Here is a 12,713-nt window from a genome sequence, read left to right on the forward strand (position 1 = left end):
TCTCGGGAAGCTGGAGAAATTGTTGGACCAGATGAGAAGTACTAATAATGCCTACAATCTATGTTACCCCAGTATCAGTAGAGTACAGAATTGGAAGTGTGTGAGAATTTGCCACTCACACTCCCATTTAAAGCATAGTGGACATGAGTTTTTTGCCTGATTTATTTACTTGCACAACAGGTTAGTCCATATCCTAAATGCATTGGCAGACAGCACCAGAAGCCTGTAGCACAAGAAAAGTGATTATTTTGTTTGGAAAGGTCCTTAAACTATGAGAAGCTTTAGTACTTTCCTATAAAGATTTCCATCTATGATACATTTATTTAAAGCTCTCATATCATGCTATATGCTAGGAACATCCTCGATCCTGTGCTGGCAACTAGCTTTCAGGATTCTGACATCTAAGAATGCACTTACATTCCTTATTTCAGGGGTGTAGGTTGTAGCTGTGTTGGTCTAAGGACATAGGCATACAAGGTTCTTTGGGTCAGTCTGATATCTTTTATTAGACCAACTCACATAGTTGGAAAAATTCTTCTTAGCAATCTTTTGGGCACAAATACACCTGACAGAGCCATCCCTAGGGGTGTGTGGGGCCCAGGGCATACCAGCCTGTGCGGGGCTGGGAGGTGGTGAGCAGGGCAGGGGAACAGCCGGAGTGCAGAGGCAGTGGTGCACAGCAACCGTGGTGGAACTGGCAGCGTGTGGCAGCAACGGCCGGGCCTGTACAGCACTGTCCATGGGGTCCCCCAAAGCGCGGGGCCCAGGGCAGTTGCTCCAATTCGTTCCCCCCCAGGGATAGCCCTGATGCCTGATTAAGGGTATTTGTGCCCGAAAGCTTGCTCACAAGAATTTTTCCAACTATTTGAGTTGATCTAATATATTGTATTTACCCAAAAAACCTTGTCTGCTTATGTTCCTTATGCTTATGCAATGTTCATGTTCCAGTTTATTGTATTAAATCTCACTGCTGCTTCCTGTGTTGAGAAAGGGAAAAAGAATCCTCAACCATTTAAGTAAACTAAAACAAGGAGATACTTGCAGATAAAAAAAGAAGACAAAATTTAGAGACCTGGGGCCTTCAGTGGTGAGAAAAACATGTTGTTGTATCAGTCTTTCTGTTAATGTCCTCAACTGCCCTTCCATCGTATGTCAAAACGAGTTATTTGCCAGTATCCTAAATGCTAATAATTGCCCTCCTAAAAGACTATAAAGGTGCTAAGTACCTATTGGACTTTCTCCACTAGCAATCTAGTCCACAATTCCCTCAGCTATTAATCTTGAATAATAACTCTGAGGAAAGTTCAAAATCTTCACTGTACATACAAAAAGAGCTGGAAAGATAACAGTTTATGGTACAACAGAATTTCATTTGCTCAGATGGAATGAAGGACATAAAATTTATTCAATGTAGAAAGAGTTGGAGCGAAGCTAGATGTATGTAGATGTATGTTGACATTTGGTAGAATAAACCATTTCTTTCACAGCATTCTGGTATTGTAATGCTGGGCATCTAAACAGGTAAACATATACAAAGTTAGAAAACAAACAGAGATTTTCAGGGAAAATTGCTTTTCTTTGCAGCCGGCATTATATCATGGCTGTGACAAGCTCCTCCTTTATTAAAACAAAGAAAACCGGAGGCAAGTAGCCTGAATGAAAGTTTACCCAAGGCTTAAACTTGGCACGGTTTCAGGTTGTGACTGAAGATGAACAGTAGCAGCATTTCATGTTTATGTAGCGTCTTTTCTGCTACATCATATCAGAAAAAAAAAAACCAAACCCATCTCTGGCTGGGAATCAAACAGAGTAGCAGCAGCATCTTGGTGTGAAGATGGCAGGAAGGGGGAGCAGAGGGCTGGCTGCCTAGGCAGGGCACATTGTTCCCCATCATCTGGCATGGCTCTCCCTCTTTCACGTTTTAACTGGGGTTTGGTAGCCTTTGGCATCTCCCTGTTTGCAGGAAGAGGATGTTGTATAAATGATGGCAGAGAGTGGATGGGTGAAGTGCCCTGTGGTGTGGCAGGTTAGGGTGTGAAGTTTTGGTGGTGTCAGGGTTGATGGTAGTCTTTTGCAGCATTTAGATGATGGTTGTATGGGATGGTTTGGACAGGATCATCCTGCCTCAGGATGGGGGCTGGACTAGATGATGGCTGGGGGCCAGCCCTTCTTCTCTGTGACTGTAACACTGTTGCTGTTGAGAGGGCACTGAAACTGCCTCTGTGGCCATACAAAAAACTACAATTCTTGCTTTCAAAAGATACCTTTTATTAGACCAACTGGGAAATCGCAAGAGAAACGTCCTTTTCTGCAAGCTTTTGGGATCAAAGTTACTTTTCCCGGAGCCTGATAAAGGGTAGATGGTACAAGATGGGCAAAAGTCCCCATAGGTGGGAAATAAACTTCATATTTGCTCAGAGGGAGCTGAAGATGGAAAGTTGTTCCTCTGGGGCCATGAGAGTGTCTGTGCGAGCTGTGGTGAGTAGCTCTTTGATGTGTAGATCCGGTAGGATTCCTTCCCTGGAGGTGTCAGATGGCAGAAAGGCAGGGAGGTAAAAGAAATCTTTCTTGTTGTTCTGCAGTGAAGTTTCACATCCAAAATCAGCTAAAATTCGGCACCTTCCATGTTTCAGGGGTGTACTTGGTAGCCGTGTTGGTCTCAGACCGACACGGCTACCAAGTACACCTCTGTGACTCGGTAACTCTTGTTGACAGGGCACTGACACTTCGGAGCAGTGTGCGGCTTGCGGGGGGGGGAGGGGAGGGGATGTCAGCAGGGAAAGGGACTGAGGTGGTGTCTGGAGGGCAGCTCGTGAGAAGGGAGACGGGGGGAGCTCTGGCAGCGAGGGGCAGTAGGGACGTGAGAGGAATGGGGGGCGGGGGGAGGCGTGCAGAGAGCCGAGTGCGCCCCTGGCCTGAGGGGCAGCCGGAAAGCGCGGGAAGAGCGGGCGCGCCGGGCAGGGTCTGGCTCGAGGGCAACAGCGGGACAGCCCCAGCAGGTGGCCGGGGCGGGGCGGGGCGAGGCGGGGCGTGCGGGCACCTCCCCTCGGGCGTCCATTGGCGCGGGGCGCTATAAGGGGGCGTGCGGCCGCCACCTCTCGGCCACAGCGCGGGGGCTCGCAGGTGCCGCGGGTAGCAGCGCAGAGCGGGCGGCATGCAGACCTGCGGCCGCTGGTGGAGCCGCCTGGCGGGGCCGGCTCTACGCCTGCCCCCCGGCCGCGGCGCCGGGGCCAAGAAGCCGCCGGGCCCCTGGGGGCGGGCGGGCGCTGGCCCCCGCCTCAGCAGCGGCGGGCGGGGGGCGGCGAGCTCGGCGCGGGGCATCGAGCAGCTCCTGCCGCGCCACGACGACTTCTCGGAGAGGCACATCGGGCCCGGGGACAAAGAGAAGCGCGAGATGCTGCGGGCGCTGGGGGTGCAGGTGAGGGGCGGGCCCGCTCCGGGGCAAGGCCCCCCATCCCCGTCCCTTGGTGCAGCCCCTGCTACAGTTTGGGGGGGATCAGTGCCCACTCGCTGACCTCCGCCTGTGCTTGTGCTTGCAGAGCCTCGACGAACTGATCGATCAGACCATCCCTGCCAGCATCCGCCTACAGCGGCCCATGAAGATGGACGACCACATTTGTAAGTGACCCCTTTCTGCTGCCATCCCCTTAAGGGCTGGCTGCGGCAGTTTTCCCCCCCTTTGCTTCCTTACAGCAGTGTAGCTGAGGGTAAGAGTTGGGCGCTTGTTTTCCTGCTCCACCTTGCATGCGTTGTGCACTTCCCCCCCAATGGTGCAAGAAAGGTAGACCCATCCTGTGTGCAAAGTGAGGCCAGCCACCTGCCAAATGATAACACAGCAAGGTTGTGAATTGGGTAATATGTTTAGACCAAGTAATTAACCCTCTGACAAACTGGTGAATTGCACAGTAAACACAGTCCGGCTAGCATCTTTGTATTCATTTACTGTATGATTCACCAGTTTGTCACATGGTTAATTACTTGATCTAAATATATTACGTGATTGACCACCTTGCTATGTGATCATTAATTTGCATGTGTGGCCAGCTTCACTCCATAAAGCTGACTGGCTGACTCTTTGTAGCTACACACCAGTGATCTACCAAGTTAGTGCTTGGAAATGTGCAACAGCTCTCTCTTCTATCCTGCTGTCATTTGAGGGCCCTAATTAGTCCAGTGAAGGTGGTGCCTAAACTTTCCCCTGAAAACTTATCTGCTGGAGTAAAGTGAAGAGGAGGACCTGTGGCAAACAAGCAAGAGTTCTCTTACTGAGGTTGGACTTTAAGTTAGTAATTCCCAACCTTCATAGGCTCAAGGCACCTCTTGGAAGGTGTCAGCTTAGATTTTACTTGGCTCATGACCACAGAAAAATAAAGCCACTTCTCTGTTGGGAAGAGCTCAAAAAAGACCTGAACAGGGCAGCATGGCTTTTAACACTGTGAAGTTCTACTTGAAATCTCTGGGTTTATCTTGGGAATCACATTGGCACAGCTCACATCTCATGGCACCCTTGAAAGGGTCTCAGTCAAGGCACTGCAAGGTGCTGTGGCACCCAGGTTGAGAGTGACTGCTTTAAGCTGTTAGATCAGGGGTCGGCAATGTTTTTGGGCAGAGCAAGGAAAAACAGCTGCAGCTTCAACTTGTAAGATGTTGGCATGCTAAGGGTGGATGGTGGGGGAGCCACAAGGGGCCTGATCCCTGTTGTGGCCATGTAGCCCCAGCCCCTTCCCTGCCATCCACACAGAGGCATGTGTGCCAAGCAAAGTGCCTTCAAGTGCCACACTCTGGCACCTGTGCCAGGGGTTGCCTACCCCTGTGCTAGGTATTACTTGCCTCCAGTAGTATGCTTGCTGCATAAAAGTACCATTTTGTGCTCATTTCAAATGGCCATTGATGCTTTAGGTTGAGACATACCTAGAAATGTGTCTTGAGTTAGTGTTAGCAAACCTTAGTATGCCCTAAGGCAGGGTAATACAGATTGAGAATTGTTATTTGCAAATCCTGAGTTGCTTTAGAACAGATTGTTAGCTAACTGCACTTACAAAACTATAGCCATATATTGTCATTGGTGGTTTTCTAAGTAACTTCTTTGCAAGCCTGTTGGTCGGAATCTTTATCTGGAAATGAATACAAAGATGGATGGTCTACATATAAGAGGTGCATCAAAATAATGGCTGGAATTTTGGTTTGTTTTTGGAACTGATTCACACATTGGGACTGAAGACATGCATGAAGAAATGCTGTGCATCAGAAACAAATCCTCTTTTTACATGCTTAAAGGCTAACCAATGTGACGAAAACCTATTTGCAATATTTCAAGTCAGCACCTCTATTTAGTTGAATTAGTTACCTGAAATAATATTTTCATGTGGCTATAAAAGGTTATTTTTAATTTCAGCCCTTGGGCAGCTCTAACTGCAATAGTAGGCACTAGTGTATTTCAGCAAATTACCATAGTAACACTGATTGAAGAGATGTGCTATTGGTGTTCTGGATGAACTTTTAGATTTCAGTTTCTTAAAAAGAAGAAAAAGACCAGACTTTAGACTAAGAAATTTCTAGATTCCACAAAGATCCCAGTAAATATGTATTTACCAGCATTTTTCGTGAAAGCATAATGCTGACAAAAACCTTTTAAAATGAAAGTTTCAGTCTGATTGTTTAACCAAAGCTTAATAGCTACTTAATATCCTGAAAACTATTATATCAATATAGTTTTTTACCTTCAGTATGTGTTAAAATATCAATAGGCAAGACCAATTTATTATGAATCCTTTTCCTGCCTTTTTATATTGTTCATCAGCAAATTGTAAATTGAGTGTAAACTTTAGGGCTAGCAGCTTCTGTGAGATTCCTGGCCAGTTCAATCTGGTTAGTTTGAGATGACATCACAGAACAGAAGCTGCAGCCAGAAGGAACAGCCAGAAAAACTATGGCTTGAAAAGGCTTGATTCTATCCGGGAATAACACAGTATGGATAGAAAGTTTCTTTAAAATAAAATATACCATTGCACCAACAAAATTTACTCTCTTAAATATTTTCTTATCTGTAACCCTTTCCCTCCTCCCCCCCAAACAGTGGGTGGTTTTAATACCATCTCTTATTGTCACAGTTTGCATAGATATAACTTAATAAACCACTTTATGATCTAGCATGATCAATATATAACCCCTGTTTGGAAAAATCTGTTTGTAACTTATACTGTCAGTGAGGGTAGGTGTTCAGGTAACTTAAAATTTACACATCTTTCTCTTTCCACTTCTCGAAGATTTTAATAGCTGATGATGTACTGAAGTCTTACATTAGTAACATTATGAGTTCCATTACTTAGCTTTCTAGTAAATATTTTATAGTGCTGTTACTAAGTCATTAAAATTAATATAAATTGAAAACTAAACTAGGATTGTCAAAATAAATCAACAAAGTACCTTTTTTTTATATTATCCTCTTTATAATTAATGACAGAAAGATCTTTTTGATATTAGTGTTAATTAGTAACTTTTTTTGCATATACTCACTAACCATACGAGTCTGTAATGGAACAGCTGGCAATATTTTAATTATGTTCAGTAAGACTTCATTAACTAGCTTTATAACAATTGGTCCAGTTATTCTGTTTTATCTCTCTGTTATTCTGAGAGAGAGAGAGAGAACTTTTAAGGAAGAATCAGCTATAGAGTTGATTATTGAATGGTAGCTTGTTAAACAGTGCATCTTCAAAACTTAGTTCTATTTTATTTTAAGCTTACACTTTAGAAGGCTTAAGAGAGAGAGATTGCACAGTTTGTGCTTTATTCTAATTGTGAAGCTTTTAAACATGGTTAACTGGTGCATAGGTTTGCCTTGTCAACCTCTTTATGTAACAAAAAAGCCCATGTACTAACTCTTGTAATCTAATACTTTGTACCTAGATATCTTATCAGTGTCTCCCTTTACAGATAAGGACAAAATAACATGAATAGGAAGAAATATAATCTAATTCATTAATAACAAATTTGAAGTAAACTTTAAGAAATAGGAAATATGGAAAATTATATAGTAGCTTTAGTGAAAGTTCTGTAAAGTACACATACAAAATGTTTGAGGAAATGAATGGCAGCAATTAACACCGTGCATTTGTCCCCAGATCAAAGTAGTATTAATTGTTACCATTCATTTCCTCAAACCAATTTCCTAAAATATTTTGGGTGTGATGCACACAACTATTGAACTATTCCCAAATGTCACTGACTGGGTGAGTGGAGAGGGGAGTACTTGCATTCATGCCTTGGGCATCCCAGGAAGTGGGTATCCTGTGGCTGGGGACAATTTCCCTTTTCTTTGTAAATGTCAGTAGCCTGCATATGACTGAAGTCTGTGCAGTTTGATTGTCTAACCTGGAATGGTAGTGGAGGAAGTGCTTTCTCCCACACTTTTTTCCTCTGGGGTCTGCAGCTGAGTTTGCAAGTGTGAGTACACAGCAGCTTGTTAGAAAGAGAACTTTTATTGAACCAGCAGAGTGGTTCAGCTTTTTTTTTTTTTTTTTTTTTTAACAAAAAAAAGTACCAACTAATGGGAGGGAGAAAAGAGGGGAGGGAGGGAGGAGCCAGGTACTAGACTTCTGCTGGCATACCAGAATGATCACTTGCTGTGAGGGGTGTGGGGAGGAAAGCAAAGCAGGAATATACAGTGTGAGATGCCTGCAGGACTGTCAAGACCTGTGTCTCGGGAAGTTTGATGTCTGTACATAACAGCAAACTAGTTCAGAATAGTACTTGACTTTTCCAGGTGCACTCAAACTGTTGCAGGCAGATTTAAACTGGTTTAACAGGCTTGAATGTCCATCCAGTTCAGGCTTAAACCTCATTTAAACTGTCTTTAAATGTTGTGTGTCCACACCTGTATGTATTCTCTAGTAGATTAGAGTATGGAGCTTTTACTAAAGCTAGTTAGATTTGGTCCTCACATAGGATGCAGGAATAACTTCTATGTGTCCGTTATTGCTTTTGGGTCTTCCTATTCTATGCATGTATAACCATGTATTTCTGGTGGGATACTATTTATCTAAGCATCTACCAGAAGACTTCATCTAAAGTTGTGTGACTATACACAGAACACTGGATGCTAGATCAAACAAGGTTCATAATTAAATAATTCATGTAGGGAACATTGTCTTTGAAATAATAAGTGTGGAATTTCTCATCAAATATGGTTTGTATGTTGTCAGAGTGTAGAATGTTTTATGAGAATTAAATCAAGTTAAACTAACTCTTAAAAAGTGTTAATAAATTACGTAATTTAAACATTAAGGATGCCTATACAAGAGAGTAGAGGTGCTCCAACCCTCTAGAATATCAACAGATCGGAGCAGACTTGATTAATTACCGTGGTAATTACCGTGCTCCAGCAGCCTCCTGTGTCTTGTGTATCACAGTCCCCATGATTAAAGATGGTGATGGGGGCACTTGAACTAAAGCTTGTTCAACGCTGATACACAAGACGCAGGAGGTTGCTGGAGCACGGTAATTGCCATGCTTCAGCAGATTTGATTTAATTGAGTTGGTAATTGCTATGCTTCAGCAGACTCAGTTAATCAAGTCTATTCCAACGTGCTAGAATTCCAGTGCATTGGAGCAGCCTCCATGCTAACGCGTAGGCACCCTGATGCATGAGAAACAACGACGCTTTATTTAGAGCGGCTTTTGGAGCCACTCTAAAGCGCCGCCTCCCTCCCCACCCTTGGAGCATGTGCAAAAACACCCGAAACGTCCGTCTTTGATGGGGTAATGAAGAAAGTAGTTCTAAGAATGTGTTCCATGTGATCAATTTAAATAAATATCCTTTTTCAAAGACCTATACCTGATCAAACAAACAGGAAAACATCTTCCTATGCAACCTAGCTTTTTTAAAAAAAATTTAGGTTTTGATTCTAGAGACTATGGCAGAATTCAGGAGGCCACTTAAGCACGAGCCTAAATACATTCCTGTTCAAGAAAAGTTAAGAACATGCTCCACGCCCATTTTTAAGTCAGTGGTTAGCATTAGGGTTACCTATGGAGCTTGAAAAAGACATTCAACTTGGGCAAATAAGCATCCTTTTGGGGGGGGGGGGTACATGCCTTCAGTATCTTAATTATCAGTTTTAATTAGAAGTTCCAGACTTAGTGAGAACATGAAAGTGTTTTTCTTTTTTGTTTTGCTTTTTTTAATGTAAACAATGGTGTAAAATGACATTAATATAAATTGGTTTTAAACTACTTTGCTTGGCCACTGTTTCGTAAGTATAAATCCTGCAATTTAGCTTGTGTTATTTGGAAAGACTTTTAAACAATCATGAAAGGACAGTTTTTCATAATGGAATAAAAATTACCATAAGGGGGGTTATGTATCTATAGCCAGTACAGTTGGTAAAACTGTGTGGACAAGGCCTTGATGTAGCCATGTGGAGGGATCTGTCAGTGGGGATGTGTATGGGAGTGGTGTGGATCAAATGAGAATTTGTATGATTTGAGCACCCCTGGTTATTAAACACTTTTCAATCCCTTAGATGTGGGGCTGTGGTAAGGATGCATAGGATGCGTCAGACTGCAAGTTTTTTGCCTTGAAGGTGAACTTACTTCAAGGGCCATTTCTAAACATTATGCTTTTACCTGGTATAGCTTATTTTGTTTGCGGGTGGTAGAATTGCCTATACCAGTAAGACTATTTTTATGGGTATAACTGCATGTATGCTAGAGAGAGCATTATCTAGGTAATACTTTACCATTCCTGCACTGATAAAATGCACATACTGTACTATAAATTTGGCCTTGGTATAGACCAGAACAATGAATGGATAACAGGAAATGAGATTTGGGCTGTAGATAGTGAAAGGGGTCTAAAATGAATAATTTCTTTATCTACCTGATGTGAAGAAGCTTTGGTGTTCCTGCTGGGACAAGTAGGCATTTTAAATGTGCCTTCTGACAGATGACAGAGCGAGTCTAGCTGGTGAATGTGCTATTGAAAGCTTAGTGGGGATGGAACAAAGTATAGTAAAAGTTACCTGGTTTTTTGGGCTATAGATCTCCATTATCTAGCACGAGTGGGGAATGCTGGGTGCTGGTAATGTAAAAATGCCAGTTATCTAAAAATACCAGAGCCAGAGTGGGGGGCTTGCACGTGGTGATGGTGGTGTGGAGTGGTGGGTGGCGGTGGCATGGTGACAGTGCTGGGAGGGGGGGGGGAAATGCACACAGCAGTGTGGAGTGGTGGATGGTGGTGGCATGGCAGCGGTGGCGTGGTGCTGGTTAATGGAGTATGCCAGCAAGTAGAATGCTGGAAAACAGGGATTTTTACTGTACACTGCTATATTTTAAACTCTAACCGCATTCTAATTAATAGCCTTACAGTCTGCTTTCCTTCTCCAGCCTCCCATCACTGACCTGCTTTTCCTTCACAAGTCAGGTGTGGCCGGTGAACTCAGATTGGTGGGGTGAGTGGAGCGGCATACGGGGGTGGGGAGGAGGGGGTGTTGCAGCCCACTGGGAACAGGGTGGGGTTTGGAGCCTGCTGGGAGTGGAGTGGAGTGGGGTTTGCAGTCTTCCTGCTCCTGGCTGGAATGCCTGGCTGGCTGCAGACTGCCCCCTCCTCCCTCCTCTCCAGCTGCCATGTGCCGCTTCACCCACCCTACCAGTCTGAGCTCACCAGCTGCACCTGCTAGAAGTTCAGGGAAAAAATACTGAAGCATGCGTGTGATCAACCTGTGCCACAAGCAGGGGAGGAGATGGGCTGAAGAAAGAGAAGCAGATTGGGCAAGGAGTAGAAAGGAGAGTAAAAAAGAGAGCAGAGGAAGGGAATTGGAGCATCACAAAGGGTGTGTGTGTGGAGTTAATATGTGGCACACCTTCCAAAAAGGTAGAGTCCCACTGCTCTGATGTGACTTCTGGTTGATCAATAGCCAAAACAAAGGCTAGAGATCTGTTGGTTGGAAACTGGGAGTAAACATCTGGTATTTTAGAGACCTTTTGCCACTGACAGTGTAAGTGACCTTTGCTGGATAGCTTTTCTTCAGGAACTGAAGCTGCTTTTAGCAAGTATGTAATGATTGACCCATTTGGAGTAAAAGAACAAACCGCCTTATATAAGAGTAATCTACTTTGTTTTATCCTTGCAAATCCACATAGCAGATCTATGATAGCTGAACCCTTGGAATTGTGTATGGCTTTATTTTTTTTAGGGATATGTTAAATGATTACTTAGTTATATCACATCTTAATGTAAAAGTTTCTGTTGGTACTAATTTACACACATTTTTGTACACTATTTATTTGAGAAGAGAGATTCTGCATATTTTGCAATACATTTCTGAAAGTCTTAAATCCTAGTAATTTTGCAATTATGAACTTATTCAGGCCAACTTTTGACACTTGATTTTTAGAAAAGTGGACTTCAAAAGCAATACTTGAATGGTTTTGTTTAAACATCCAGTTACCGTATACCCACATTCATTTATTTTACTGGTATAGTTAAAGCTATCTGATTAAGTCCTTGTTTGAATTTGGCTTTTGCTATTATATTGAGTTGTAGTATATTGAGTATATAGTATAATATATACATAGTGTGTGTGTGTGTGTGTGTGTATATATATACATATATACATACATGTGTGTGTGTGTGTGTGTGTGTGTGTGTGTGTGTGTGTGTGTATATATACATATATACATACGTGTGTGTGTGTGTGTGTGTGTGTGTGTATATATACATACGTGTGTGTGTGTGTGTGTATATATACATACGTGTGTGTGTGTGTGTGTGTGTGTGTGTGTGTATATATACATACGTGTGTGTGTGTGTGTGTGTGTGTGTGTGTGTGTGTATATATACATACGTGTGTGTGTGTGTGTGTGTGTGTGTGTGTGCATATGTATGTGTGTGTGTGTGTGTGTGTGTGTATAGTATAGTATAATAGTATATTGAGTAGTATATTGAGTTATTATATTGCTATTTACTGTAGAGCTCTGATGCTGGTTCTGGCATCCATTTAGTAGAAGGGGTGATGATGAATTGAAGAGGGTATATAGAAAGAGTCAAAGAATTGCTTAATAGGGCTGTGCGAAGCTTCAGTCCCTGATTCGATTGGGCATAGATTCAGTGGCCAAATCTCCAAATCTGAATTGAATTGGAGGACCCTTTAATCTCTCCGAATCAAATTGGACATAGACACAGCTTTAAATGTTTTTTCTACATACCTCTAAGTAGCAGGCAGCTCGTGAATGCTGCAGTGCTGAGGCAGATGGAGCGTCTCGCAGGAGTGGAGCAGAGCAGGGGCACTCCCCAGCGTGTTCAGTAGCAGACCCAGAAGTGGACCACAAGCACTTCTGGGTCCACTGGGGGGCCCTGTTTCCGTCCAGCTCCATGACTGGTGCCTCTTGGGTTGGGGGGGCACCCAGGGTCACCCATGGCCAATCACCAAGCTGAGGGGTGCAGGGGGGCCTGCCAGCATACTCTCCGGCATTCCCGGAAGTGGACTGGAAGTGCTTCTGGTCCACTTCCAGGTTTGCTGCTGAGTGCATGGAGGCCACTGTGCACCCCCCCCCCCCCCCCCTTGCAATCCTGTGAGAAGCCCCACACACTCCAGGGTCACAGCATTCACAAGTTGCGCTGGTACCTCAAGGTATGTAGAAAAAATATTTAAAGCCGTGTCTGTCTGAATCACTGATTCTCCTAATTGGTATTGGCTCTTCAGATTCCGATT

The 12,713-nt window shown here is 43.7% G+C and overlaps 1 protein-coding gene across 1 annotated transcript in view; it reads left to right on the forward strand.

Moving 5' to 3' along the window:
* The first annotated feature begins 3,139 nt into the window (after positions 1 to 3,139).
* GLDC (glycine decarboxylase) overlaps positions 3,140 to 12,713 on the forward strand; it is an 85,515-nt gene continuing 75,941 nt past the window's right edge. Inside the window, exons 1-2 of the mRNA XM_019478009.2 lie at positions 3,140 to 3,418; positions 3,540 to 3,618. Of these exons, the coding sequence (XP_019333554.2) occupies positions 3,155 to 3,418; positions 3,540 to 3,618 (343 nt within the window). The 5' untranslated portion in view covers positions 3,140 to 3,154. The remainder of the gene's footprint in view (positions 3,419 to 3,539; positions 3,619 to 12,713) is intronic.

This window comes from Alligator mississippiensis, chromosome 3, assembly GCF_030867095.1.
Source record: "Alligator mississippiensis isolate rAllMis1 chromosome 3, rAllMis1, whole genome shotgun sequence".
Classification (NCBI taxonomy): Eukaryota; Metazoa; Chordata; order Crocodylia; family Alligatoridae; genus Alligator; species Alligator mississippiensis.